Source organism: Capra hircus, chromosome 12 (genome assembly GCF_001704415.2).
Source record: "Capra hircus breed San Clemente chromosome 12, ASM170441v1, whole genome shotgun sequence".
NCBI lineage: Eukaryota > Metazoa > Chordata > Mammalia > Artiodactyla > Bovidae > Capra > Capra hircus.
This window is the reverse complement of record NC_030819.1, coordinates 42,329,868-42,356,234: the sequence shown is the minus strand read 5'-3', so window position 1 is coordinate 42,356,234 and position 26,367 is coordinate 42,329,868. Positions and strand designations below refer to the sequence as shown.

The window sequence follows — 26,367 nt, the reverse complement described above, 5'->3', positions numbered from 1 at the left end:
AAGAGTCGGACACGACTGAGAGACTGAACTGAACTGAACTGAATTTGTTCTTTGAGGAAATAATATACACATGAAAACTGAACTAAAAAAAAAGACTGTTTTAGGACATGTGATAAAATTTTAATTTTCAAAACTGTCAGAATTTTATGCTGATGTTTTAAAAAGTCATTATGTTTACATCTCATCATGAATAGGTTTTAGGTCAGAGAGAAAAATTAGACGAATGTTAACCTCTGTCAAAACCAAAATGTTCTCAAATAAAATTTGTTATACAATGTAAATGAAATTTTTTATATAGTGGTGCTTAAAAGCTGGTATTTAAAGTAATGATATTGGAGGGGGCAAGATGGCAGAATGAAAAGATCCTAGGTTCCCCTCCTCCCACAAAAACACTAAAATTACAATTACATATACAGAAACTAACTCAGAATGGCAGGAAAACTCACAGACACTTTTTCTGTTGTTGTTTTAACGACTAAGGATAAAAAGAAGCCACGTTGAAATGGGCGGAAGGGTACACATACAGTCTGGCCGGGACTCCAGACACTGGAAACCAGAGGTGAAAGGGACATCACAGCTTTACTAGTTATCCTTGCAGAGCAAAGGTTTTAAACCTTTCATGAGTCTTCTGAGGCCTGGGAACTTGCACTGGGAAGACAAGCTGCAACAGTGTCTGACTATGAAAATAAGTAAGATAGCTGGATGGAAATTAAGAATTTGCTCTTAAATGAACATGAAAAACTCATTTGCTCTGAAGCCCAATGCAGAAGAAAAGTACCTGCTTCATAATGAAGCAATCCATTGATTAATTTTAAGGTGATATAAGGTGTGTATCTGAGAGACTGGGATTTTTGGAACTTTCTCTGGATATGGAGGAATGGCAAGTGCCAGTAGTTTTTTTTTTTTTCCTATCCTCCTCCACTTAGTTGTTTAGTGCCATTTATGACTCTTGCCATGTAACTTACTAGCACAACAACCCACTAAGGTAAGTTCACCTGTGGACATGATGAAGACTATGCGCCTCCAAAGTCGCTACCTACCTATTAACAGCCACCTTTAATTGGCTGTAGACACTATCCAAAGTAGCTCCTTGGACCACCAGTCCAGGCAGGTACACTTGACTGGCAGTAGAGCCAGACCTGGCAGATGCCCTTGACCAGCACTGGTGTTTCCTTGAAGGGGTGCTCACACCAGGACTCAGTCACATACAACAGAGTACATGCAACACTTGTGGCCAGGCCTTTCAGCTATATGAGTGGGGATCAGTCCCACACATTAGCTGTACCCAGAGAAATCACAGCCCAGCCACAATAGGAGGGTACATACATCCCACATATGGGAAAATCCTGTAGCACTTAGCTCTGGCACTGAGGCAGGACAGTGTTACTGGGTGCAGTAAGACATCTTTTACTCAAAGCCACTATTTCAGAAGATATAGCTGATCTACATGATACATAGAAATGAACGCCAAGAGTTAGACAAAATGAGACAAAGAAATATGTTGCAAATGAAAGAAAAACAGAAAACCTCACGGGGGGGAAAAAAGCTAAATAAAATGGAGTTAAGCAATATTCTAAAAAAATATATATTACTGTTTAAATTTATGGTCATAAAAATCCTCACAGAGCTTAGGAGAAGATGAATGAACACAGTGAAAACTTCACCAAATTGATAAAAACATAAAAAAGAACCAATTGGAATTGAAGAATATATTAACTGAATGAAAAATACACAGAGAAAATCAACAGCAGATTAACTGATACAGAACAATGGATCAATAATCTGGAAGATAGGCTAGTGGAAAAGAAAAAGAAACCAAAAGATGAGGCTAGCTTAAGAGACTTCTGACACAACACCAGGCATACTAACATTAGCATTATAGACTTCTTAGAAGGAAACAAAAAAAGGGACAAAAAATACTATCAGAATGAATAATGGTGAAAGCAACCCTGAACTGGTGAAGGAAACAGATATCCGCATCCAGAAAGCACAGAGAGTCCCAGAGATGAACCTATACTAAAACAAAATTACATAGTCATCTCAATAGATGCAGACAAAGCTTTTGACCAAGTCAACATTCTTCTAAGATATAAAAACTCTCAATGAAATAGGTGTGGAGAGAATATAACTGAACATAATAAAAGTTATATATGACAGTATCATAGAAACACCATACTAAATGATGAAAACCTGAAAGTATTTCCTCTAATAACAGGAAGAAGATAAGGATGCCCACTCTTGCCATTTCTATTAAACATATTATTGAAAGTCCTAGCCATGCTGGTCACACAAGAAAAAAGAAATAAAAAGTATTAAAACTGAAAGAAAGCAAAACTGTCACTGTTTACAGATGACATGATATTATAATTAGAAAACCCTAAAGACTCCACTGAAAATATTAGAACTTATGAATTCACTAAAGTAGCAGGATATAAAATTAATGTACAGAAATATGTAGTGTTTCTATGCAGTAATAATTTTGTATCAGAAAGATAAATAAAGAAAACAACTACATTTACAATTGAATCAAGAAGAATAAAATACCTAGAAAAAAGTTTAACCAAAAAAGTAAAAGATCTGTACTCTGGACACTGTAACACACTTATGAATTTAAAAACAATACAAAAATATAAAGATATACTAATTAATATTGTTAAAATGTCCTTACTACCCAAAGCAATCTATGGACACAATGACGTCTCCACCAAAATATCAACAGCATTTTTCACAGAACTAGAATAAGTAAACCTAAAATTTCAAATAATCAAAATAATCCTTAGAAAGAAGAACAAGACTGGAGTATTATGGGCCCTGATTTCAAATTATACTACAAAGTTATAGCCATGAAAACAGCATGACATTGGCATAAAAACAGACACATAGATCAATGGAACAGAGTAGAAAGTCCAGAAATAGGCTTACACATATACGCTCAGTTAATCTATAGCAAAGTAAGCAAGAATATAACTTGTGGAAAAGACAACCTCTCCAATAAATGGGGAAACTGGACAGCTATATGCAAAATAATCAAAGTGGGTCACTTTCCCTTCACCAGATACAAAAACAAACTCAAAATGGATTACAGACTTAACCTATATGTGAAACCTGAAACCATAAAATCCTAGAAAAAAACATGGGCAGTATTCTTTCAGACATCAGTGTTAGCAAGATTATATCTATATCTATCTATCTATCTATCCATATAGATGTATATGTCTATATATATATACGTGTGAAGTGAAATGAAAGTCAGTCATATCAAACTCTTTATGACCTCATGGACTATAGAGTCCATGGAATTCTCCAGGCCAGAATACTGGGTTGGGTAGCCTTTTCCTTCTCCAGGGGATCTTCTCAACCCAGGGATTAAACCCAGGGCTCCTGAATTGCAAGCAGATTCTTTACCAGCTGAGCCACAAGGGAAGCCTATATATATATAGGATATCCTCAGACAAAGTAAACTGAAATGAAAATAAACAAAAAAGATTACATCAGAGTGAAAATATTTTGCAAGCTTTTGCACAGGGATGAAAACTATTAAGAAAGCAAAAAGCTAATCTATTGAATGAGAGGTGATATTTGCAAATGATATATTCAATAAAGGGGCTTACCAGGTAGCTCAGTGGTAAAGAATCTGCCTGCAATTCAAGAGATGCAGGTTTGATCCCTGGGTTGGGAAGATCCCCTGGAGCAGGTAATGGCAACCCACTCCAGTATTCTTGTCTGGGAAATCCCATGGATAGAAGAGCCTAGCAAGTTACAATCCATGGAGACAAAAAGAGTCAGACACAACTTAGAGACTAAACAGTAATATATTGAACAAGAAGTTAAAATCAAAACTATAGAAACAAAACATAAAGCTCAATATTAAAAACATATATCTTATTAAATAATATGCAGAGAACCTAAATAAATATGTTTCTAAGTAAAATATATTAATGCCCAGGAGACACATGAGACAATGTTCAACATCATCAGGGAAATGCAAATCAGATCACTGTGCTATCATCTTACACCTGTCAGAATGGCTGTCATTTAAAAGACAACAAATAACACATATTGGTGAGGGTGGAGAGGAAAATGAATCTTTGCACGATGTTCTGGGGAATGTAAACTGGTGCAGCTACAATGAAAAACACTATGAAGTTTCCTTAAAAAATTAAAAATAGAACTTCCTTATTATCTGACAGTTTCACTTCTTGGTATTTATCTGAAAAAAATAAAACTTGGTATTTACCAGAGTTGGACACGACTGAGCGACTGAACTGAATTGAACTGAATGTCTAATTATCCTTTAGATTTCAGCTAAGAACAACAACAACCAACACTTTATCTGTACTTCTCCACTTTCTTAGACTAGACTAGGTTAGCACCCAAGCATTATAGATATTGTACTCACAAACTCATTCTTCTCAAGATCATTTTATTCACAAATATTTTGTTTACTGTTCACTTTCCCAGATTAACTTGGCAGCTCTGTGAGGTAGGGGTGCTTGTGTGCATGCTTAGTCGCTTCAGTTGTGTCTGAGTCTGTGAGACCCTATGGACTATAAACCCACAAATTTCCTCTATCCATGGGATTCTCCAGGCAAGAATATAGGACCGGGTTGCCATTTCCTCCTCCAAGGGACCTTCCCAACCCAAGGATGGAACCTGCCTCTCTTGTGTCTCCTGCATTGGCCTGTGGGTTCTTCACCAGTAACACCACATGAGAAGCCCATGAGGTAGGATTAGTAATTCATAATGTTCAACATGGTACACAAGTTCTTAACACAGAGCCTGGAACAAAATAGATGTGCAGGAAAATACATCACCGAAGGATCCATGTGCTTCCATGTGAATATAAGAAGAAAGGAAGGGAAAGGAGAGAAAAATGCTTGGAAGTTTTGCAGTGTTTACAGAAAATCTACAGGGGTTGTACTCATAGCTTATCAATACTATGGAATATCACCTGAATCCCAGTAATTATGAAACTGAAGAGGAACTCAACAAAATGTTTATATAGCCTTATAAGGCACAATATAAATATGTAAAAAATTCCAAAAAATATGCTAAGTATTCTATATCATTGTATTCTAACATATTGTGTCATTATCACTGTGTTGCTTTATTTTTCAAATTAGTCATGCAAAATAAATTCTAATTTTTGCTACATTTTTTTTCTTTTGATTTCTCTGCCTCTTATTACATTTTAATTTCCTTTTCCTCGTTATCTTTCAAGAAAAGAAATAACAATTTTAAGATAAAATCCTAATGGTCATTTAGAGATAACACAAGTTAATAAGGTGTAGAAAACACTTTTTAAGTAGTTAAAGCACGATGCAAATATAATGATTACCTTGAAAATGTCCTAGTTGTTTAAATCTCTTGAAACACTGGCTTCTCTAAGTTTCTGCTACAGCAGGAAAACTAGGTTCTCTGAGGTTTGGTATTAAATGTTGGATTTTTTTCTAAGTTTGGGATATATTTAACATCTAATCCCTAGAGGGTTGTGGGTATGGTAAGAATTCCTAAAGTTTCCATCATTTTTTTTTTTCCCTGTTTCGTCTCTGACTTAATCAGGAAAGCTTTTTTAAACCCTTTGTTTTATCACACTCTTTAAATCTTTTGCACCAGTGATCCCCAAACTTTTTGGCACCAGGGACTGGCTTTGTGAACCAGGATTGGGGGGATGGTTTGGGGATGATGGGAAACAGCTTAACTCAGTGTACTCCCTGTACTCATACTACTTTATGCTATGGCAATTGTAATTAAACTCACTAAATTTTTAAATTTAAATTAGCCATGTCTTTTGGCTAATTAACAGGATAATGATTTTTATATTAATGTTAATTTGTGTATTGTTGTTGTTTACTGTTTAACCCTAGCCACAGGCTTGCCTGATTCAGTCACTGTTCTTTTTGTCTTTATTTTTAAATGATATGTGCAGAGGTACAAATGGAATTGATCTTATATGGGCATTCTTTCTGTAGAATGCAGTGTTCTTTTAAAGCAAATATCATATATTTGAACTTAAATTTTTATATACATGTATAAAATCACTGCCCATTTATAAAATCTGAGACTTACTATAAAGTGTACCTGCTTCTGTTTTAAGAAATGGAAAAACGTTTCATGTGGAAAAAAAAAAAAAAAAAAGAAAATTAAACTTGAAAATGATACCTGCCAAGTCAGTACCCTCATTGATAATTGTCTATTTTTCCAGCTTCTGTGCGTGTGTCTGTGCTTTCACTTCAGTCATGTCTGACTTTTTGCAACGCTATGAATGGTAGCCCACCAAGCTCCTCTGGCCTGGGATTCTTCAGGCAGAATATTGGAGTGAGTTACCATGCCCTCCTTCAAGGGATTGTCCTAACCCAGGAAGAAACCAATTCTCTTATGTCTTCTGCATTGGCAGGCAGGTTCTATACCACTGTGCTACCTGGGAAGCCCTCTGGCTACTGTAAGATATTCTAAATTCTTCAAAAGCAGAGACTCTTTTTCATAAATGTTACTCTCAGCAAGCATAGGGCTGACACATTGCATTTAGAAATAGAAATATATTTTACTTTACTTAGACTAGAATAGAATATAAATATACTCACTTTGAATAGAAATACATTTTTCAAGATATCCAACAAATCATTTGGTCTGTGCTTTGTAAGTAAGTGCTTTCAATCTTTTTTTTTTAATTTCATATGAAATCTTGTGCATAATGCAAAGAGATAAAAGATTTAAAGATGAAAAAAACAGAAGCAGTAACTACAGATTGAAAAAAAAGGAAAAATGAGGCATCATAATTTTTTCCTAAATCTAAAATTTTAATGAATGAAGCTAAGTTTCTGTGAAGTTTGTTGGTATTACACAAATTACAGTAGTAAATTCATGTTATGGTATGATACCAGGTGAATATTATTAAAGATCTGGAACTAAATACCTTTGTTGTTATCCATTCCTCCCACAGCATACAGAGTTCCAACTGTAGATTTTCTAGGTTTAGTTCTTGGACTTTGCATTAAAGTTCTTCTTTCTGGCAACAGATGGTACTTCATTGCTTCTAGAATCAGCTTTTGACATTCCAGATCATTCTTAAATAATGCATGATTTTCTAGGTCTGCCAATATCTGTGAATAATACACATTCATGTTAATAATGCTTTTTATAGTATGAGCATATCTAATTAGAAAATTAGAAGCTTAGTAACTTTGATATTGCCCTTATATACTGACAGGGACGAAAAATATAATAAGAATTGATTACATTGAGAAATAAATATGAGTTAAATGCATGGCTAAGAAAAATAGAAAATATATTATTTTTGATTCCATACTATGTATTATTATTTTGCCATTCAGAGTATAAAGAAACTTCTAAATATCACTTTTCAGTTTCATTTCCTTTTTATAAAATCTGTTCATAAATCAAATATAGCTGCCTTTTTGGCCATAAAAATTTCTGGTAAAGTAGATTAAAAAAAAATTCTTCAACAAATTAAGCCCTAACAAACCTATCATAAATATTCACATACTTTAATGTATTCCAAGCATACTTTAAAGCTTTTACAGTTTTAAAAGAAATCATAATTTAAGATGTTCAAGCATAGTTTAAATCCCTTTCAAATTAAAACAATTCAATAAAAATAGAAAATTATGCTCATAACACCATTTTAATTATGCAAACCATTGGAAAACTCTAGTTCAAGTAAAGTAATAGTTTCCAATAGTGAAACTAAAATAAATAAGTAAAAATTACCAAAAATCCAGCACCTGAGGGAGACCAGAATTTTATGTTATATTATTTCTTTTTTTTAACTATAAAAAGTTATCATCTCCACAAATTCTTTTTCTGTACATTTCTTTGAATATATCCAAAATATCTTTTATTTTCCTCTTTCTCTGCCTTTCTTTGCATTTTCTTTTTCCTTGACTCTTTCAGTATCATATTCTCTCTTTCTGTTCATGAAACCTATTTTATTTCAAGAGAGTTAAATATGTTGCATGGATTTAGGAAATTTATAAGTAGAAACATTAACGTTGACTCACTGACCTTTTCTTCCCATTGGTAAGACCCTGTTTCACATTGGTACATAAATGCTTATTGAGTGAATAAGTTAATAAATGATGACAATATATAATTTAGAAATTTATTTGAACCATAATCAAATAAATTTATCTAACTATTGTAATATATAAATTACTGTTGGAAGTATAAGAGAGAACACAAAAACATATCAGTTACTTGATTATTCTCCAATTTAAAAAAGGTGTTATGAAGTAAAAAAAAAAAGTATTAGAATTACTAGGTGCTTTGGAATATACAAAGAAGATGTTTAATTAGAGTCTTGCTTGTACTTTTTGTCTTATATACTAAAACTTTGTTGCCTTCCTACCCATTTCTTAAGGGACTACTATTTTACTTGTAAAATATTAATAAATAGAAACATTAATGAAATAGATTTGGGGAAATAGCATAGCCCAAAAGGAAGAAAAAAATAAAAGTAAATAAGATTTATTTCAAAATTTTTATAAATTTAAAATCATAAAAGAAAATGAAAGGAATTCTGTAAAAATGGAGTTTCAGAGGACAGTCAACTCCGAGTGCCTAGGTTTAAAATACTTTCAAGTAATAATTTCAAATGGGAAATTAATTTCTTAATGTTGATAGATATATCCATAAAAGCATATTATATACTATTTATTTTGAAGTATGTCCTAGAACTTGAAAAAGAATACCTATATATTTATAACTGAATTGCTTTGCTGTGCACCTGAAACAAACACATTGTTAGTTGATTATACTCCAATATTAAAAAAAAAAAAAACACAAAAAAACTTAATGTCAATAAAAAGAAAAATAAACGAACTCCTTATAGCTAGAACTTTGACCTCAGACTCTCTAGATCTCACTGCATATGTGGTTGCCCATTTAGTTTTGAGTAAGGCTTGTCTTAAGTTTCAAATTTTTATTTATGGGCTGACTTCTCCAGATCTCTTCAATGCCCAAAGGCCTCACCTATCTGCACATATCACAATGGTTCGGGAACAGAGATGAAGCCAACAGATTTAAAACTTTACACAGAGGGCCTGGCAAAAAGATCAGCTGTTAGAAAGAGAGTAAAGTTGGTTTTGGTTTAATGCACCTGCTTCATTCTCTCTCCAACTATCCAGGCCACATGTCCTAGGGTTCCTGAGTAAGAAGGGCTGACACTTCCCTGGACATCCTTCATCCCATCATGAGCCTGGCAAGTTTGCTCTGGCACTAATCATATTCACCAACATCTCCCTGTTTTGTTTCTTGGTTCCACCTCCAAATGTAAACTGTCTAACATGATGAATTAAAATGATCTAAATGATCTAAAAGTGAGAAAGCCTTTCTCAGAAAACACATGGTTTACTTAATTCTGGCCTTCTGAAGAAAATATCCCTGTTTTTCTTGTTTCTTTAAATAAATATCAGCTCATAGCAAGTCCAAAGGGGAAAGAAAAAAAAATTACCTGAAAGATATACAAAATAAACTTAAAATTTGTACTTTATTTCTAAAAAATGACCAAGATATTTTGTATTTAAATGATATTTTCCATTTTATTAACAAATAATTCTGTAAAATTTCTTAACTTTGGTGTACTCAACCAGTTGACAACATTCTTCATTTGGAAAGAAGTTAAATTCTCCTTAATCACTGTACTGTTTTCAAACTGTTTCAAACTGTAACTTGCAAATATTACTCGCTTATGGGTACTATATCACTTGGGTCTGTATTTCATATTCCATGACAACAGTTTTTAGGATTATTCCATTCCAAACTCAGGTCCAAATTGAGAGTAACAGGTAGTTAAGCTGCTTCCTAAACTTGAGCTATGTTTAGATTTTTTTAAATAATCCAAGATTAACACAAATTTTACTCCTCCCTATGCAACAGAATTCCAGTTGAGCTATTCGAAATCCTGAAAGATGATGCTGTGAAAGTGCTGCACTCAATATGCCAGCAAATTTGGAAAACTCAGCAGTGGCCACAGGACTGGAAAAGTCAGTTTTCATTCCAATCTCAAAGAAAGGCAATGCCAAAGAATGTCCAAACACCACACAATTGCACTCATCTCACATGCTAGTAAAGTAATGCTTAAAATTCTCCAAGCCAGGCTTCAGCAATACGTGAACCGTGAACTCCCTGATGTTCAAGCTGGTTTTAGAAAAGACAGAGGAACCAGAGATCGAATTGCCAACATCCGCTGGATCATGGAAAACGCAAGAGAGTTCCAGAAAACATCTATTTCTGCTTTATTGACTATGCCAAAGCTTTTGACTGTGAGGATCACAATAAACTGTGGAAAATTCTGAAAGAGATGGGAATACCAGAGCACCTGACCTGCCTCTTGAGAAATCTGTATGCAGGTCAGGAAGCAACAGTTAGAACTGGACATGGACCAACAGACTGGTTCCAAATAGGAAAAGGAGAACGTCAAGGCTGTATATTGCCACCCTGCTTATTTAACTTATATGCAGAGTACATCGTGAGAAACGCTGGACTGGAAGAAACACAAGCTGCAAGCAAGACTGTCTAGAGAAATATCAATAATCTCAGATATGCAGATGACACCACTGTTATGGCAGAAAGTGAAGAGGAACTAAAAAGCCTCTTGATGAAAGTAAAAGAGGAGAATGAAAAAAACTGGCTTAAAGGTCAACATTCAGAAAACGAAGATCATGGCATCTGGTCCCATCCCTTCATAGGAAATAGATGGGGAAACAGTGGAAACAGTGTCAGACTTTATCTTGGGGGGGCTCCAAAATCAGTGTAGATAGTAACTGCAGCCATGAAATTAAAAGACACTTATTCCTTGGACGAAAAGTTATGACCAAACTAGATAGCATATTCAAAAGCAGAGACATTACTTTGCCCACTAAGGTCCATCTAGTCCAGGCTATGGTTTTTCCAGTAGTCATGTATGGATGTGAGAGTTGGACTCTGAAGAAGGCTGAGCACCGAAGAATTGATGCTTTTGAACTGTGGTGTTGGAGAAGACTCTTGAGAGTCCCTTGGATTGCAAGGAGATCCAACCAATCCATTCTGAATGAGATCAGCCCTGGGATTTCTTTGGAAGGAATGATGCTAAAGCTGAAACTCCAGTACTTTGGTCACCTCATGCAAAGAGTTGACTCATTGGAAAAGACTCTGATGCTGGGAGGGACTGGGGGCAGGAGGAGAAGGGGACGACAGAGGATGAGATAACTGGATGGCATCACTGACTCGATGGGGTGAGTCTGAGTGAACTCCGGGAGTTGGTGATGGACAGGGAGGCCTGGCGTGCTGCGATTCATGGGATCTCAAAGAGTCAGACACGACTGAGTGAATGAACTGAACTGAACTGAACTGATGCAATGGAAGTTAGTTTTTTGCATTTTTTAATTTTTGAGAAACTTTAACTGCTCTGACATTTCCTTTGCTCTGTCTTATTTAGAAGAATACATCAATATGTTTCAATAATTGTCTACTACTTTGAAACACACTCATGTTTATATATCAGAATTTGTATAGTAATTATCTATAAATCAGAGTTTATTCTTAGGATATTATATACAAATATTATTTCCAGTCAAAGATAATCATCATATAACTTTGTTTACAAAAAATATACTTGGAAGTTTATTGATATCTTTACACTTTACACTTTACAATGTTCTTACACTTAAGGTAACCAATAGCTATGTCCTTATAAATTACTTGGGTATAAACCTCAAGAAAAAAAAATCCCACTATGTACAAAATAATGTTTTAGAATATGTTATTATATAGAAGATATGCCAGAAATAAAAACATCCTGACAATATGAAGGATAGCATAGGGCATATTAACAAATAACATTGTGTGAAATACTAAGAGGCTGTTCCATCCAAAGATCCACATCAGCTAGGCAGCTACTTTGTAAATATGATCTATCTCTCTATAATCTTGGTCATTTTCCTTTGTGAGTAAATAATAACCAGTAAGTTGTAATGTAACCCTATAGCTTCAGAATATAACTGGATTAAGAAACATCCAGGGAAACCTCATGCATGATATTCAGAATTGATTAATATTAAAAACTAGAATAATGTATTCATTAAAGCTAGAGTACTCAATAGTAACTCAGTTAGAAGGTTCCAGTTGCCAGATATGCTATAAACTTTTAATTAGAATAAAGATGCTCATTGCAGTTGTTATATTAAAACATTATTGCTTTATTTTTCTCAGCTCAAATTTTCACTTTATCACTGATTTTATTTTAATTATGAAAAAACAAAAAAATGGTTATTAAAACAATATTTCTTTCAAATGACCATTACATTTCTTATTAAAATACAATTTGTTAATGTTTCAGACATTGAACCTCATATTTAGCAACATAAATTATTTAATATGTTTCAATCTGCATTTTTATACATAGATACTAACTCAAACTGCATTTTCCAAAATTATTTATATGAATTAATTTCAAATGCTTGCCATAAATTAGAAATTATGATTCTGAAAATATTACTCCATTAAAATGAAATGTATTATTCAAGTATCTAGATTTGCACTGTTTTTCCAACCTCTAAATAAGAAAATATTCAAAAATATTGTCTCATTTCTGTATAACTTATAACTCAATTTTTCAAAGAAAATACCCTCTTGGCTAGAATCTTTGTCTTGATTTTCTGCAGTAACTTGCAAGTATGAGTGCTACCTTAAATTGTAACATTGTAACATTTCATGATGGTGGTGGCTTAGATGTTAAGTCCTGGCTGACTCTTGAGATCCTGTGGACTGTAGCCTGCCAGGCTCCTCTGTCCATGGGATTGTTCAGGCAAGAATACTGGAGTGGGTTGCCAATGCCTTCTCCAAGGGAGCTTCCCAACCCAGAAATTAAACCTGGGTTTCCTGAATTGCAGGCAGGTTTTTCTGAGCTATGAGGGAAGACCCAACATTTCATCATGAGCAAACAAAATCAAAAACACAAATTATTTGTGCTGTACAACCTATTTTTACTACACAGAGAGCATACAACTTTAATTTTTCAGTAAATCAGAAAATATCTACATTACAGAAATATGCATTATATCTAGACTTCTTAAAATATAAAATAAAGATATTAGAGAAATATAAATTATAGCAACACTTTTCTATAATGTTAGTGGCTGGAAGTAAAAACAACTGTATTAAAAGGTATTCTTTAAGTAAGAGTAACATTGTATTGAAAAGCACAGTAACCAACAGAATCTGCAGAAAGCACTGCAAATACACCTTTCTGTACCTTATATCTGACTAAAGATCCATTGGAAAATGGAATGCAATATTGAATAAACAAAGAAAGATAAATTTGCACTTACTGTGGACCAAAGAATGTATTAACTCTTCTAACCCTATATCCTTGGGCTGTCAAAGTTATGAACTTTCTTACGTTCATGAAAGTAAAAAAATTTCATATATCTCATATTATTTCACAGTACTTGAAACTCACTTTGCTATGAGGTGTTATGCTAAAATAATCAACTCACAAAATTTGAAACTATGAAACAAAGTTAATTCCTATTAGAAGCGACAGTCCCTACAGAACAAATGACAGCTTCATACATGGTCTTTCAATTTTCTGCTTGACAGAATACATAAGAAAAGTGGTAAAATAGCATATTCCATAAACTTCAGGAAAATTATTTTTACTTCAATGTCTTATAAATAGGGGATGCAAATAAAATACTTTTTTTTATTTTTATGTGGTTTATTTATCTAAGATATTCTACAAGGAAACAATGATTTAGCAGTCACACTGAGAGTGACCTTGAACCTTGAGCCTCTTGTCAATGTATGGCAAAACCAATACAGTATTATAAAGTAAAATAAAGTAAAAATAAAAAGTTAAAAAAAAAAAAACAATGAGTGGAAAGTGCTGGTTAAAGGAGAGACTTTATTTATCACAGAACTTTGTGACATCACAACAAATAAACAGGATTCATAGGAGAGCTTTTAGATAGGGCTGTCCCGCCCCTCAAGGGAAACCAGAAGTTGTTTCATGCCTGGAGAAGTTTTCTATATATTTCCAACCTATTTGATAGATTTTCAAAAAGAGAGAGGAAAATGGACAACCAGGCTCAAACATTGTTTCACTGATTTTTGCAGTCCATCATTAATTACTTCAGTATCTTCTTGTGACTGAAACAGCCTAAGCTTGTGCAAGAAAACTAGATCAACCGTTGCCAGCCTAAAAGAAACATCTGCCTGCAGCTTAAAAGGAACTCACCTATATAAGCAGCCAGACCCACATGTTTCACCTAAAATCCCATTAACATTAGATGAAAAGAATTTTAACAAAGAATAGAATCATGAAATTTTAAGAAAATGAAATATCTTCTAGTTCTTTCTACTGGGACACCAGTGATTCTGAATAAAATGTGAGGATGTTATTTTTATTTTTAACTAAGTGAAGAAAGTAGACATACTAGAGCTTTTTATGTTCTCTTTCATTGCTATCATGTCAAAATGAAAACACAATTACTAACATGCTAAAATTACTAACATGCTAAAACTTACATCTGATATATCCAAATGATACATTTGAATGATTCATCCTAAAGTATTTGGAAGAAACCATTTACAAAATTAGAAGCAGTTTCATTAATGTTATTCTGAACACAGAAATATTTGATTGCTTTAAGATGAAAAGTAATTGGCTAAGCTGACAGTACAAATAGACAAGAATAATGACAGAATCAAAAGAAGCAAAGCTCATAAAAATTAACTCAAATGATAGTTCCTATTAGTGATAAGTGAAAATAGATTTCATGAGTTCATAATTTAGCATTAACTTGCATTTATTTAACATGGATTGGCATTTCTAAAGTGGTTTGAAAGGTCAGCATTTCTAAGGCTCAAAGAAGCAATCCTGTGTTCTGCATACACTCCACTTTCATCCTGAAAATTTTTATTGCATCCTATATAGGCTCCAGACCTTGTATTCATTCATACATTCATTTAGTAAGTAGTTCGCTCCTATTTATTTAGTGAATGTTTTGTGCCAGGTGCTATAATCCAGATCCTGGATACCTGCAGCTTCTCTTATCACTAATCTATTCTACTCAAGCCCACCCTTCTCTCCACCCCTTAGAACACCTTCATTAATTTACTCTTATCTAGGTTATATTCAAAACCTGCTTTAATTTCTTATTGTTTGCAAGACATTATTCAATATCCTCAGACTAGCAAGCCATAAATTTTATGCTATAACTTCATTCTAGCTATTCAGCCACTTTCTCTAATAACTTAGGGCACATTATTCTGTATTTAATAATTTAGTTCTTCTGATATCTTCCTCTTATCTGAATATATTATGGCTTTAGAAAGCAATGATATAATGCCTTTACCTCTGATGCTTTCATTAAAATATTACTCAATCTTCAGAATCTAGGTTAAATCCTATTACTTCCACAAGGATTTACCTAATTACTCAGGCCACAGTTGACACAATTTGTTTTTAATTGGTCATATTAGACTTTAATCAATTGCCATCTGTGTAGTTGATTAAAGGCTTCATAGTCATACTGACTCATAAACATAGAAAATCAAGAAAAATGTGTGGCATCTCTTCTTAGGTGTGATTAACAGGGTTAAAGCTCCTATGAACGGTTCAATAACTATTTAAGTGATTGATAATTTACTATAATTAAGAGTATCTATTAATTTATTTTAAATAATATCTTCAGTACTGAAACTTGAAAACATACAGCACACAGGCAAAAATATATTCACTATCACATCTCAGATTACTTGCATGTTAATCATCTTCACAAATACTTATGGTCTTTCAGAAATATCTTTGCTTATCAACCAACCAAACATATATTTCTAAATGATTTATCCCAGATCCATGTTTATTTCCAGTCATAAAAATGGAAGTTGCTCAGTCATATCTGACTGTTTCAACCCCATGGATTATATAGTCCATGGAATTTTCCAGACCAGAATACTGGAGTGAGTAGCCGTTCCCTTCTCCAGGGAATCTTCCCAACCCAGGTCTCCCTCATTGCAGGTGGATTCTTTACCAGCTGAACCATGAGGGATGCCCAAGAATGCTAGAGTGGGTAGCCTATCCTTTCTCAACCAGATCTTGTTCACCCAGGAATTGAACCAGGGTCTCCTGCATTGCAGGCAGATTCTTTTCCAACTTATCTGTCAGGGAAGCCCTCTTTCCAATCATGGTTAATAGTAGAATTCTATTACACAAATAATTTGGGATCTTGGACATTATGTTAATGTCATTTTGACTCAATTAAGAAGCATAACTTGAATGTTCCACTGATAATTCAAATCATACATTTATAACTCAACTTGTTTTTTCTTATTATCATTTTCCCATCTGTAATGGCTTATGTCTTCTACTTTTCATTGGTGGTACAGGGTATGTATTTTTGTATCTGTACTTATGTTTTAAGCCACTTCTATTTAATCTGATTCCAACTAATTTGGAAAATATGGTATCAATTAATAAATACTCCTCAAATTTTTCTTCCTGTCTGTGATAGTAGATCCACTGGTAATTCTATTTAGCAAAGTTTCTTATTTTCTCAGTTAACTCCACATCCACAGCATCATCAGATAATGTACATTATTGTAATATTGCCTAAAACCCTTCTATTTAATTATTCTCTTTCCTTTCCAAAAGTCATTTTACTGGTTGACAGTCTTATTAGTTCTTTTCTGAATATCTGAGAGTGATTCATAATTTCAATTGTTGTATATGGTACAAGCAATCATATACAGAATTCACGGTACTCTCACATACTGTCCTAAAATATATATATACTCAGAATGTATTGTCTTGCTATCTTGTTTTAATTTCTTACAACTGAAAGTATTTCCTGACGTAATTTAAGTACCTAGTTCAAGCTCATTATACCTCGACCAGCCTTCTGCCTTGACAAGTTACTAAAATCATAATCTGATTTCAAACAATTTTGTGTTAAGTAGAATGCTTCTGAAATAATAAAATTAATTGTGATCTTCAGTGTTATCCTGGAATTCTTTAAACTTTCTATAAGAAATTTCTCTGACTGAAGAGGTAACACAGACTAACCATAGCCAACAAGTGCAGTCCACTAAGTGTAAGGGTTATTCTCAAATAGCCTTCCTTGACAGGGCTATTGCAGCAGGTTGGCCTTCACATTACCATAAGCAACTGAAGAGACTGCATTCATTTATTGCCTGGAAAACTGGATTCCCAAATTTCAATAACAGGAGCCTAGTATTACATTTTTGTTTTGTGCTAGCCCTAACTCAATTTTCTTTAAATAAGAACCTTTCTAACTTTCTCTCACACTAATTATAAGGTAGCAGTCAGTATTTTCCTTTCCTCATTTCACTAAGAGAAGATGGAGAAAGAATTTTAATCATAGCATATTTGCAGATTCCCAGCTTTCTTTAGATTTGCTCTGATCAAAGCCCAACATACCTCTTTTGATCATCATCAGTAAAATAAGTCCCTGTGAAAACATCAAGGTGGATGCATCTTGCAAGTCAATAAGGGATTTAAATAATTCTCCCAAGTAAAGCTAATTCCACTGTGTATACACTCTGTCTGTAGAGTTTCTAAAGTCTAGGTATAAAATGAGTGGTTCAAACATCCTGACTGAACAAACTTCAGGGATAGGGAAGATAGATGCTTATTAATCTTACTACTAAAGGCATTAAAATAATTGAAAAGTGTCAAATAGTATGCCAGACATTTGGTATATAAAGTAATATATCACTGCCTAACAATTTATAATAGAATTTGTATTATAATGGAGTAATCTATACTATAATTTATAATATATATTATAATGGAGCATATGGCAATTATTTTCCAGTTAAGCAAGTGTATTAAGCTGACAATTTTTTAATCTAACAGTCCAATTTTCAGTTGGTTGACTTTTTCAAAACGGTAATCATTAGACTATTTACTCTTCTGATTTTTACAGATAATCCTCTGGGACTTGCATGACAGTGCCATGTCATTGCAAAAAATTACATTAATCATTTTAATGTGTAGATACATGCTGGAAGAGAATTGTTTAAAGTGATATTCACCAGATTTAGCAATTCCACTTCTGGGCATTTTTCCAAATGAAGTGAAAACACTAACTTGAAAAGATATCTACACCCACATTTTCATTGCAGCATTATCTACAATAGTCAAGAGATGGGAGAAACATAAGCATTAATGATAGATGAATAGATGAAGAAAAGATGAGATATATATATCTATATACATATTCTCTCTCTATATATATATATGTGTATATATATATATATATATGTATGTATATTTGCTGTTGTCTTTTAATCATGTCTGATTCTGTTGAAATTCTGTGGACTGTAGCCTGCCTCCTCTGTCTGTAGGATTTCACAAGCAAGAATATTGGAACGGGTAGCCATTTCCTCCTCCAGGGTATCTTTCAGACCCAGGGATCGAACCCGTGTCTGTGTCTCTTGCATTGGCAGGCAGATTCTTTACCCCTGAGCCACCTAAGAAAACCCATATATATACATCAACTTTTGCTCATCCTCTGAACTCTGCCAAGAGACTGTACCAGTCATAGCAAACACCCTTTTCAAAAACACAAGAGGCAATGTTACACATGGGCATCACCAAATGGTCAATACAGAAATCAAATTGATTACAGTATTTGTAGCCAAAGATGGAGAAGCTGTATACAGTCAACAAAAACAAGACCTGGTGCTGACTGTGGCTCAGATCATCATCTTTTCTTAGCAAAATAATACAGGCCCAAATTAACAAAAGTGTGGAAAACCATTAGGCCAACCAGTTATGACTTAAATCCCCTATGACTATGCAGTAGATGTGAGGAATAGATTCAAGGAATTAGATCTAGTAAACAATGGACCAGAAGAACTATGGACAGAAGTCCATAACATTGTACAGGAGGCAGTGAACAAGCCCATCTCAAAGGAAAAGAAAAGGAAGACAGCAAAGTGGTTATCTGAAGAGGATTTACAAATAGATGAATAAAGAAGAGAAGCAAAAAGCAAGGGAGAAAGGGGAAGATTTAGTTCAGTTCAGTTCAGTTCAGTCACTCAGTCGTGTCTGACTCTTTGGGATTCCATGGACTGCAGTACGTCAGGCTTCCCTGTCCATTATGAACTCCCAGAGCTTACTCAAAGTCAACTAAATGCAGAGTTCCAGAGAATATTGATAACATTCCTTAGGCAGGTTGATAGGTAGTTTCCATGGGCCCGGTTACATAGTCACTCATGTTTTGGAATTTATGGCTGTTTGGAATTTATGGCCAATTACCCACAACAGAAGTGAGACTGGGAAATTGATTAATTGATAATAAAGGCACCATAGGAACAGGCTCCTTGATATTGTCAGGATGACCAAACTTCCTCACAAGATCTAAGGGAAACAAACTGACTTAATGTTAACTGTGCAATCCTATACAATAGTTATTTTTAGTAACAGGTCAAAAAGTATATAATAAGATGTTTTAAAGGCTGAAGATAGGACTTTCCCTACCCTCTTCTTGTGTCTATACCAGAGACATCTCTGTTACTTCTTAACTCTAAATAAAACTGTTACTTTGCTGCAAAGACATGAGCAACTGTGTTCCTTTGGTCCTGGAGTGAATTCTTTGCTTCAGAGACTATGAACCCATAGCCACATCAAACATTGCTGAACAATAGCAAGAAGAGACAAGAAGTCCTTCTTCAATGAACAGTGCAAAGAAATAGAGGAAAATAACAGAAAAGGAAAGACTAGAGATCTCTTCAGGAAAATTGAAAATATCAAGGAAACATTTCACCCAAAGATGGGCACAATAAAGGACAGAAATGGTAGATCTCTTCTGGAAGCAGAAGAGATCAAGAAGAGATGGAAAGAATACATAGAAGAACTATACAAAAAGATCCAAATGAACCTGATAACCACAATGGTGTGGTCAGCTGTCCAGACCCAGACATTCTGGAGTGTGAAGTCGTGTGTGACAGCAGGAAGCACTGCTGTCAATAGAGCTAGTGGATGTGATGGAATTCCAGGAGAGCTATTTAAAATCCTAAGAGATGCTACTACCAAAGTGCTGCACTCAGTATGTCAGCAAATCTGGAAAACCCAGCAGTGGACACAGGACTGGAAAAGATCAAACCTAATCCCAGTGCCCAAGAAGGGGAGTACTAAAGAATGCTCAAACCAGTGGACAATTGCACTCATCTCCCATGCTAGTAAGCTCATGCTCAAAATTTTGCATGCTAGGCTGCAACATGACATGAACCAAGAAATCCCAGATGCCCAAGCTGGGTTTAGAAAAGGTAAAGGAACAAGAAATCAAATTGCCAACATTCACTGGATCATAGAGAAAGCAAGGGAATTCCGGAAAAGCATCTACCACTGTTTCATTGATACACTAAAGCTTTTGACTGTGTGGATCATAACAAACTGTGGACAACTCTTAAAGAGATGCGAATACCAGACCATCTAACCCGTCTCCTGAGAAACTTGTATGTGGGTCAAGAAGCAACAGTTATAACTCTGTATAGGAGAACTGATTGGTGCATGATTGAGAAAGGAGTACAAGGCTATTTGTTGTCACCCTGTTTATTTAACTTATACACTGAGCACATCATGAGGAATACCAGGCGGGATGAGTCAAAATCTGGAATCAAATTGGTGGGAGAAATATCAACAACATCAGATATGTGGATAATACCAATCTTACAGCAGAGAGCAAAGAGGAACTAAAGAATCTCTTGATGAAGACGAAAAAGAAGAGTTAAAAAGCTGGTGTAAAACTAATATTAAAAAAAAACACAAAACTTAAATCATGACATCTGGCTCCATCATTTCATACCAAATAGAAGGGAAAAAAGTGGAAGTAGTGACATATTTCCTCTTATTGGGCTCTAAAATCACTGCAGATAGTAACAGCCACCATGAAATTAGAAGATGGTTGTTTCTGGCAGGAACCCTAGACAGTATGTTGAAAAGCAAATATATCACTTTACTGACTAAAGGTCCATATAGTCAAGGCTATGGTCTTTCCAGTTGTCACATATGGATGGGAGAGTTGGATCATAAAGAAGGCTGAGCACCAAAGAATTGATATATTTGAACTGTGATGCCAGAGAAGACTCTTGAGAGTCCCTTGGACAAAGAGATCAAACTAGTCAATCTTAAAGGAAATCAACTCTGAATACTCATTGGAAGGACTGATGCTGAATCTGAAACTTCAATATTTTGGTCACCTGATGGGAATGGAAAATACCCTGATGCTGGGAAGGGTTGAAGGCAGAAGGTGAAGAGGGCATCAGAGGATGAAATGGCTGGATGGCATCACCAATGCAATAGACATGAGCTTGGACAAACTCCAGGAGATGGTGAGGGACAGGAAGGCCTTGTGTGCTGCAGTCCATGGGGCTGCAAAGAATTGAATAGGACTGGGTGACTGAACAACAACAAATGTATATGTTTATATACATACAACCTTAAAAAAGAAGAAAACTGTGCTATTTATGACAGATGGATGGAACTTGAGAGCATTAGGTTAAGAGAAATAAGTCAGAAGGAGAATAAAGAGATATACTATATGATCCCAATTATATGTGAGTCTAAATAACACACAAGCAAGAAATGAATGCATAGGTCCAAATTACTTATGGTAGTTTCCAAGGCACATGGGAAAGTGGAGACATGGATGAAGGTGATCAAAAGGTACAAGCTTCCAGTTATGAAATATTTAAGTCCTTGTAGCAGTAAGAGGAGAAGGCAATGGCAACCCAATCCAGTAATCTTGCCTGGAAAATCCCATGGATGGAGGAGCCCAGTAGGCTGCGGTCCATGGGGTCGCTAAGAGTCGGACACAATTGAACGTCTTCACTTTCACTTTTCACTTTCATGCATTGGAGAAGTAAATGGCAACCCACTCCAGTGTTCTTGCCTGGAGAATCCCTGGAACGGGGGAGCCTGGTGGGCTGCCGTCTATGGGGTCGCACAGAGTCGGACACGACTGAAGCGACTTAGCAGCACCAGCAGCAGCAGTAAGAATGCAGAAGGCAATGGCACCTCACTCCGGTACTCTTGCCTGGAAAACCCATGAACGGAGGAGCCTGGGAGGCTGCAGTCCATGGGGTCGCGAAGAGTCGGACGAGACTGAACGTCTTCACTTTCACTCTTCACTTTCATGCATTGGAGAAGGAAATGGCAATCCACTCCAGTGTTCTTGCCTGGAGAATCCCAGGGATGAGGGGGCCTGGTGGGCTGCGGTTTATGGGGTCTCACAGAGTCAGACACGACTGAAAGGACTTAGTAGCAGCAGCCTTAAGGATATAACTAAAACTCTTTTACAGTTAGTAGAAGGATGTAATGTAATGCACGGCAACTATAGTTAATAACACTCTATCATATATTTGAAAGTTTAGAATCCATCAGGACCCAGACTACAGTGGGTGAAGAGAAGCATCTCTATCATTGTAAAGAAATGTAATCATCCTCCTTCAACAGGCACCATCAACGGAAGGAAGAAGATTGGTGTGAGACCCCGTGACAGGAAAAGACTGCCCCGAACAAGAACTTTAAACTTCCAACTGACTGAATAGTCACCTGAAAGCTGTAGTTATGAACCATATAATTTTTTAGCTTTTCTAAATACTAAGTATAAATTATTCTGCCATCACAAGGAATAGAAACAAGTTGACATCAGTTATAAAAATTAAATGACTTCTCTCTTTGTAGAAATGTGAGTTAAAATGATTGCTTCTGACATCCAGGAGAGGCCATTTAATTAACTGATGCAATAAACACTCATCATGTTCATACTGTTTTAGAGACTCTGTCTTAGGAACATAATCACAAATATAATTATTTTCTGAACTGAAAGATATCATAATTTACAAAGAAAAATAAATGCAGCAGTAAGAATATAACTAAACTCTTTAAAACTCTTTAGTAAAAGGTTACTAACAGATATAGAAACAAAATACTCTAGGAAACAGGAAGATGCAATGAGTCAGTAGCTATGTGGTAAAGAAATATTTGCAATGGTAGGTCTTCCTTAACTGAATCAGTAAGGATAGATACCTCATTGTCAAGCATGAAAAAGCATGAAAGATGTTTCACTAAGAAAACTCATAGACCAGAGTAATGAAAGAAAATCATGTATAACATCTTGTGTACTGAGATGTTATTCTTTATAAAACACACCTCCTCTACCTCTCCCCCATCTCTTTTCTCTCATCTTTATTTATATTTCACTCATCTAACCATTTATCCATCCACTCACCTTAATCCTTATATCTGAAGTTATATAAACACATAACCTGGAAATACTATTGCATTCTCTCATTCTTCCTTTCAGATCCACAGGACAATACTTTTAATTTGAGCTTAAAAATAGATCCTGAATATATTCACTACTACCATCCAGGGACAGTCTCTCACCATCATCACCTGGAGTATTGTAATACCTTCTAACTAGTAAATCTGCTTCCAGGTTTCTGTCTTAGTGTTGATTATTTCTCATTTGCTTTCCCATTATTCATTTTGCATTATTATGTCCTTTTCAGTTCTTTAAAATACTGAACTTTCTGAAAATATATCTCCTTGCTGCTTTCGGACTTGCTCTTGTTTGGGTCCAACCAATGGGATTTACAAGCAGAAAGGGGAAGCAAAGAAGAGAACATGTCTTCTCTACTTCCTGTGTGGTGTGACTATCTCTTTATGAGGAAAGTTAAAGTAGGGGAGCCCCTCTGCCATAGCCCCAGTCACTCTGGACTTTGTAATAAAGTTTCCTCCATCGTCCCCATAATTCCAGGCCTCTGAGTCCTCAATATTCCTTGGTCATTTCTTCAAAACTGGCCGCATCTTTGTAAGTAGTGCCTTTATTAATATTTTTCATAAGAATTATCATCAATGAATTTTAACTCATGCTGGAATATTGACTATTTCTATACTATATATTTATTTTTCAGAGATTAACTAGAAGATAATTACTTTAAAGATCTAATTACTCTCTACTTTTGAATCCATTGGAACGTTTCCATAATAAAAATTAAGAAAAAATATAATGCATGTGTGTTCTTCACTTAAAATCCTACAGTATATTTCTTATTAATTAATTAAGAGTTAAAGTATGTATGATTCACTACAAGCCCTATATTATCACTTTCTGGTCACTGCTGACCTCATCTTCTGCGCCCCTGGTACCTTGCCCAAAGAACTCTAGTTATCTTGCCTCTTTGTTGTTGTTGTTCAGTCTCTGACTTTCTGGGACCTCATGGACTTTAGCACACCAAGTTCTTCCATTCTATGCTATCTCATGGAGTTTGCTCAAATTCATGTCCATTGAGTCTGTGATGCCATCCAACCATCTCATCCTATGTAGTCCCCTTCTCCTCACACTTTCAGTCTTTGCCAGCATCAGGGTCTTTTCAGATGAGTCAGTTCTTTGCATCAGGTGGCCAAAGTATTGGAGTTTCAGCTTCAGCACCAGTCCTTCCAATGAACATTCAGGACTGATTTCCTTTAGGATGGACTGGTTGGATCTCCTTGCTGTCCAAGGGGCTCTCAAGAGTCTTTTGCAACACCACAATTTGGAAGTATCAATTCCTCAGTGTTCAGCCTTCTTTAAGGTCCAATTCTCACATTCAGACATAAATATTGCAAATATCAGGAAAAATATCAACAACCTGAGATATGCGGATGATACCACTCTAATGGCAGAAAGCAAAGAGTTACTAAAGTGCCTCTTGTTGAAGGTGATATAGAAGAGCAAAAAAGCTGCTTAAAAATCAACATTAAAAATTTAAGATCATGGTATCTGGTCCCATCATTCACAAAAGTAGTTGGGGAAAAAGTAGAAAACAGTAACAGATTTTCTTTTCTTGAGCTCCAAAATCACTGAAGATGATGACTGCGGCCATGAAATTAAAAGATTCTTGCTTCTTAGAAGAAAAGCTATGACAAATCTAGACAGTGTATTAAAAAGCAGAGACATCACTTTACTGGCAAAGGTCCATATAGTCAAAGTTATTGTTTTTCCAGTAGTCATATACAGATATGAGAGTTGGACATAAAGAAGGCTGAGTACTGGAAAATAGATGCTTTTGAATTGTGATGCTGGAGAAGACTTCTTGAGAGTCCTTTGAACAACAAGGAGATCAAGCCAGTCAATCCTAAAGGAAATCAACCCTGATTATTCATTGGTAGGGCTGATGCTGAAATTGAAGCTCCAATACTTTTGCCACCTGATGCAAAGGGCTGAATCATTGGGAAAGACCTCAATGCTGGGAAACACTGAAGTCAGGAGGAGAAGGGGAAAGCACGGGATCAGATGCTTGGATGGCATCACTGACCCAATGGACACAAGTTTGAGAAAACTCCAGAAGAGGGTGAAGGACAGGGAAGCCTGGTGTGCTGCAGTTCTTGGGACCACAAAGGGTCAGGCACACAAATGAAAAACAAAAGGAACTGGAAAAACTATAGCTTTGACCATAAGGATACCTGTTGGCAAACTGATGTCTCTGCTTTTCAATGCACTGTCAAGGTTTGTCAAATTTCTTTCCAAAAAGCATGAGTCTTTTAATTTCAAGGCTGTAGTCCATGTCTGCAGTGATTTTGGAGACCAGGAAAATGAAATCTGTCACTGCTTCCACTTTTTTCTCCATCTATTTGACGTGAAGTATATGCCAGAAAATTTGGAAAATTTAGCAGTGGCCACAGGACTGGAAAAGGTCAGTTTTCATTCCAATTACAAAGAAAGGCAATGTTAAAGAATGCTCAAACTACCACACAATTGCACTCATCTCATACGCTAGTAAAGTAATGCTCAAAATTCTCCAAGCCAGGCTTCAGCAATACGCTAACTGTAAAAGTCCAGACGTTCAATCTGGTTTTAGAAAAGGCAGAGGAACCAGAGATCAAATTGCCAACATCCGCTGGATCATGGAAAAAGCAAGAGAGTTCCAGAAAAACATCTATTTCTGCTTTATTGACTAAGACAAAGCCTTTGACTGTGTGAATCACAATAAACTGTGGAAAATTCTGAAAGAGATGGGAATACCAGACCAGCTGACCTGCCTCTTGAGAAATCTGCATGCAGCTCAGGAAGCAACAGTTAGAACTGGACATGGAACGACAGACTGGTTCCAAATAGGAAAAGGAGTACGTCAAGGCTGTATATTGTCACCCTGCTTATTTCACTTATATGCAAAGTACATTATGAGAAATGCTCGGCTGGAAGAAACATAAGCTGGAATCAAGATTGCCGGGAGAAATATCAATCACCTCAGATATGCAGATGACACCATCCTTATGGCAGAAAGTGAAGAGGAACTGAAAAGCCTCTTGATGAAAGTGAAAGAGGAGAGTGAAAAAGTTGGCTTAAAAGT

The 26,367-nt window shown here is 35.4% G+C and overlaps 1 protein-coding gene across 2 annotated transcripts in view; it reads right to left on the bottom strand.

Annotated features, from left to right (window-relative positions):
* Positions 1-26,367, bottom strand: part of KLHL1 (kelch like family member 1) — a 562,289-nt gene that overhangs the window by 136,064 nt on the left and 399,858 nt on the right. For both annotated transcript variants that reach the window (XM_005687646.3, XM_005687647.3), the window contains one exon: positions 6,917-7,103. In XM_005687646.3, the coding sequence (XP_005687703.1) occupies positions 6,917-7,103 (187 nt within the window). The remainder of the gene's footprint in view (positions 1-6,916; positions 7,104-26,367) is intronic.